This window comes from Phaethon lepturus, unplaced genomic scaffold (assembly GCF_000687285.1).
Source record: "Phaethon lepturus isolate BGI_N335 unplaced genomic scaffold, ASM68728v1 scaffold35265, whole genome shotgun sequence".
NCBI lineage: Eukaryota > Metazoa > Chordata > Aves > Phaethontiformes > Phaethontidae > Phaethon > Phaethon lepturus.
The window spans coordinates 20,005-25,369 of record NW_010540436.1 but is presented as its reverse complement, the minus strand read 5'-3'; the positions used below and the strand labels follow the sequence as shown (position 1 = coordinate 25,369).

Sequence of the window (5,365 nt, the reverse complement as noted above, 5' to 3'; positions counted from 1 at the left end):
CCAGCCTGCCCCGGCTGTCCCTCAGCCCTGCCAGGGAGAGTAACAGCGGGGAGCCCGAACCGCCGCCACGCGCCGTGACATCGCGGCGGACAGACGCTCTCGAGGGATTTCACGGTAACGAACTACGTGGCCCGAAAAGCTGCCGGTCACCCACCGTCGGGGGAAGGTCGGGCAGAGGGGTGCACCTCGGGGTGCGCCGCTAATATCGGAAGGATGGAGCTAAAAACCCCCAAACAAACAAAAACTTACACGTAAAAAAACTTTTAAGCATATAGCGAAGTGGTCTGAAACCAGGCTAGCAAGAATAAAAGGTTCCTAAGATTAAAGTGCAGAATGACCTTGGAGGTTAAAATAACCAGAAACAAGACACAGTGATTAAGAGCAGTATGTAAAGACAGTAAAATTGTGTCAACGCCTGTAGATAATGCCCTGTTATAGCTTCTTTACATGCGCCAGGGACAGATCTGGACAAAGATCAAAAATACAAGGTGTCTGCTACATAACGTATGGGGGCTTTAATACTAAAAAACATACCTCTAGGAGGAGATTTTAAATGTAAATGTAGGACCACCTTAGTATAATGCATTAGGTAACAGGATAATGAATTAGGTAATTGACGGAGCATGCGTACGAAGATTTCTGTGATGTAAAATCATGTAACTATATATAATTTCTTTGCTCTTTGTACTGTATATAAGCTGCTGCTGTTTGAGCTAACGCTGTGCTGGATTTGTGATTTATTGCCTAGCATTCCAGTCTGCAAACTGGCAATAAAGACAAATATCTCGACTCAGTGTGTCGATTGGCATTTTGCACACCGGGTGAAAAAACCCCGATTTAGGGACAACACCTCGGGGGGTGCCTGCAGGCTGGAACGCTGGCCTTCCACAGACCTCAGCCGCTGCTCCTCGACGTGTCGAGATTTGCATTGAAAAGCTGTGTAAATCGTGTGCCTTTAGTGGAGTAAAATGCCTCTTACTATCAAGATTCTTAATATTAAATTATTTCTTTAATAATTACCAAGAAAAAAAATGAAATGTTAAGGCTACTGGGCCATTCAAACATTTCGCTGTGAGCACTGAACAAATATATGGGTTTTAACTTGGAACTTTTGCCAGTTCTGTTCCTATCTGCAGTTTTGCTTAATGCTATTTTACTCCTAAAAACTTCTCACAGCTCTGTTACAAGCACACTATATATTCTATCAGGGATTCCCACCCACGGTTCCGGCCGGGAAGCCGGCAGAGGGAGTCACGGCCGTCAGCCGCGACCGGAGCACGAGCCGTGTCTGCCCTGCTTTTCATTTCTAGGAGATGGCATTTCAGAGCGTGCCCGAGAGCAGGGCCCTTTGGCATCAGATCATAAATATTTTCATGGAAAGGTGGGTATGTGTGTGTGCAGTTTCGGAAGACAGAAAAATCCTTTTCCTGATTGGTAGTTGTTGCTCTATTACTCACGACAAGCATGAGATGTTTAGTACATCTGTCTGTTCTGCCAAGAGTTTTAAGTGAGAAACTGCAGCACAAGGTTTCGTGACGATAATGCAGCAGAGAGGGGCAAATTTCAGCCTTTGCACGACTATTGTGTTCAAGGTAACGTTGAGCTGAAAGACCTCAGGCACGACGGAGTCCCCCCTTGCTAGCATCATACAGCAACCTGCTACCTCAAAGAAGTCACAATATACAGACCACAAGCGATTATAATCTCAATTTACAGGTAGCCTATCTGTCGTCCCATATTTGTAATAAATGACTCGTGCAGTTGGCTCTAGCAAGGTGTGTGCTCACACCTCTATGACTACCGCTCTCTTTCATCCTTCCACTGGCCTACGTCGGGTTTCTTCACGTGATGCCATCAAAGACGGCACGTGGCCGGATTTGGAAAGCCTCACAGCAAAGCAGACAGGTATCGTATTCCCTCGAACAGTAGCTGCCACCACAGTCTGAACGAGGAGCCTCACGCAGAGGTCTCCTACAGAAGCAAGATATTACTGAGCGTCTTCACTCTTGCCAAGTTTCTTCCATGACTCTTCTAATTTGGGATAGAAAATGCAGTCTGGGGTAGCACCCTCAAAGGGTTGCTGAGCCAGGCCTAAACCAAGATACACTCATCTTTCCACAGCCAGCCTGGCACTGATTTTTAAAGCAGAATAAATGCCCCCGAACTGTAGTCATATGTGACTGGTTTATCTGGTCCTTCCTCATAGCTTCCCACACAGTGTGACACACCACAGTGTGGTGCCCCGAGAACTGCTTCTGCCACACTCTGTATGACTCCTCAGGTTCCTTGGCTGCTTTATGTCTTCTGCAGCTATTTATGCACCAGAGTAATATGTTAATAAAACAACAACAGGGTCGGGGGTGGTTATATACTCTTTGCACCGTCTGCAATGATAATGTGCATGTTTGAGGATCTGTATCCTCTAATTCAATGCAGTGGGAGAGCTGCCTGGGTTTCTGCAGCATGCCCTGCTAGGAAAACATCATGGCATCACGCTAGTTGGGAAGGACATTTAAAAGTTGCTGCGTGCACAAAACCACTGCAGTTGTTGCAACTAGGTCAGGTGAGAACACCAAGCTGCCTACAACCACATGATTACGGACAGGCCTTTGAACTCTGACTTCTGTGGCTTTTTAGAGGTATAGGTGGAGTCCTTGGCCATAAAGTACGTGCTTTGTCACTTCACAGCCCGTGTCCAGGGATTTGTGCTTGGCTAAACACAGAAGCCTTGTGTACGTATGCGGGAACAGAATTATGGCAACTGTGGAGCTATAAGGGAAAAGCATCAGGATTGTCTGGACTTCCTCTCAGCAAGATATTTGTTTTGCAACATGAATACCCATAATTTGAAAGCTAATGTACTGACGTCTGAGCTGTCCCCTGGTGTTCAACTCTGCAGAGTCATGGGAGTAGGAAGGAAAGATTCGGAGCTTTGCAGAACAAGCCAAAAAAAAAAAAAATCTCTTAAGTTTGCAATGGAGACTTTCCATGGTGCCAACAGCTAGGAATGCCATTTCATTGTAAATCAAGGCTGCCGTAGGAGAGCCAACAGAATCTGGAAATTAGGGCTATGCTTTTCATGGGTTTTGTATTACTCTGTTTTGAACAGAGCTGAGAGGAGCTTGGCGTGAAGCCACTGTCCAAAACAATGTAGGGAAGCATATGTGGTTTGAGAATTACTCAACACCATTTGAGTTTTCAGTTTTTCCTGTCTTTCAATCCAAAAGGTATGAGGGTTCCAGGACTCAGTTTCCTCCACAGTAAGCAACTCTACACAGTAATGTTCACTAAAATGCTTTAGCGTTGGAGTTTACATATGCAATACTGTGGCTTCCCTCTAGAAACTGCTCGGAAGCAATAAGAATTGAAATGGAAAAAAATGGAAAAAAAGTTTAGAATACATTACAGATAGTTTAATATTAATATTCCTATGAGCCATTGTATCATTGCTAAAATTTAGCAGCCAGGAGCAGCAAAATTCAGAGGAGCCACGTTGCTGTTACTGCACATCCAGAAACCACACAAAGCCCAGCAGCAAAAGTTAGAGCTGTTCACATGTTAATGAATTTAGCCCAGAGCTTAGGTTCTGTACACAAATGATCCGTCATTCAAATCCAAGTTTTGCCCAAAAATAGGTTCTGAATGGTGTATATACACAGTGCTGGCCACTCATCTAAAATTAATTTCACCTGCAGCTCTTCACACTAGGCAGTTTGTGCCATGGGATAATCCACCAGATGAGGGCATGAAGCCTTGTGATGTGTATTGCTGGTACAGTTAAATGCTTCTGGTCTCAGTGGAATCCTAGCTCACACCTCTGTACTGATATTTCTGCGTCAAACTCTATGTCTCATCTACAGAAAATATAACTAAGTTGATTTTTTTTCCCCAAGTGCTAACTGTATCTAAGTCTACAATTTTCCTGGCTCTTCAGAACAAAGTGAATACATTCCTCCATTTTTCACTACTGCAGTAAAGGATTACAAAAGCATGAAAAAACTATTATATTTTTTATAGGGATTTAGTGCTGGTGGATTAGAAAGAGACTGAGGCAGAAATAATGGATGGACACCATGTCATGTTAGTGCAGACAATATCAATGTCAGTGAAGTGTTGAAGAGTAATGATAAAATGTTTTCTTTGAAGCGTCACACTATTCTAAATACATCTGAAAATAGTGAAACTGCCTGCATGTAACCTGTTGAAATATGGTAGATTAATTTCACTTGCTACCAAGTGATAAATAGGTAAGTAGTGCTAAGCTAGGACATAGGAATTTTTACAGAATTTCAGAAAACAAGTGCAAATAATTTGCTAGAATTAGCTACAAAACTAGGAATTCTCTTCTAAATCTCTCTGCTTTTAGCATTTCTGGGTAGCATATCTATTTGAAAATGCTTGAAAGCAATAACATAAACATTGCTTTTTGTTTAGAACAACAGAATTACTGGAGCATTAGCCAGGCTGTCTATTTTAAGAATTTTGGAACAGAAGAAATAAAAAGAAGATCGAAGGCTGTTGCTTAACTGTACCTTTCTCCTTTCTACTGAAATCCCAATTCCCCGACACTTGTCATTCAAGGATTGCTGGTATACTTCCATCTCTTCCCCCAGCCTGGGTCCTGGAAATCCGACTGAAGGGGTGGAGTATCATACTGCTGGAGAGGACTTGGCTCTGCGTTATTCTGGTCTGAGCTTGAGATATCTGGTATTGGCCTTTCAAGCAAAAGTGTGTCATCAGAGTTCTTTGCAGAGAAAATATCTGTATTCTTCTTCAAGAGCAAACTTTCCTGAAATGTACACAAACATTACTGTAAGCCAAGGGTTGCCGGTCCGTTGAGCCGGTCAAGCGCAGTTCCCATGCCAAGGCAACGTCATGTGAGCAGCGAGAGGGCCACGCTGGCGTGGGAGCACGGGGTAGCCCAAGTCCCCAGCTGCCGAGGCAATGAGCTAGCAGGGACTGCTGAAGCTGACATCACCGAGCTGCCGTGGGTCCCGTCTGTGCATGCAGCCCAGCCTCATCTCCGAGCGGGCTCCTGGGGAGCCATTGTCACCTCCTGAACGGTAGCTGCTCCCAACCCTCCCCCCCAACAGCCATTAAAGGGAGATTGGTGAATATATACCATCGCCTTCATTCTTTGAAGTTTTTTTGAGGGGAGGAGAGAGTCCGGAAGGTCAGTATCCTTGCACTAGACTATTCTACAAAATAGTAGTACACAGTGCCGAGATAAAGGTTAAACAAGCTGTTCCATGAGCAGCAGAACTCAAGAACCCTGTTTTCCTGCAGATTTGGACAGGTTTTTGCCTTCGCTCTCTCCTCATTCAGCTGTAGGACCCTAACCTGGCACCTTGCATAGGGTGATTAG

At 44.4% G+C, this 5,365-nt stretch overlaps 1 protein-coding gene across 1 annotated transcript in view; it reads right to left on the bottom strand.

Annotated features, from left to right (window-relative positions):
- Positions 1-4,576: 4,576 nt before the first annotated feature.
- Positions 4,577-5,365, bottom strand: part of SLC26A8 (solute carrier family 26 (anion exchanger), member 8) — an 18,255-nt gene continuing 17,466 nt past the window's right edge. The window contains exon 18 of the mRNA XM_010287441.1: positions 4,577-4,789. Within this exon, the coding sequence (XP_010285743.1) occupies positions 4,577-4,789 (213 nt within the window). The remainder of the gene's footprint in view (positions 4,790-5,365) is intronic.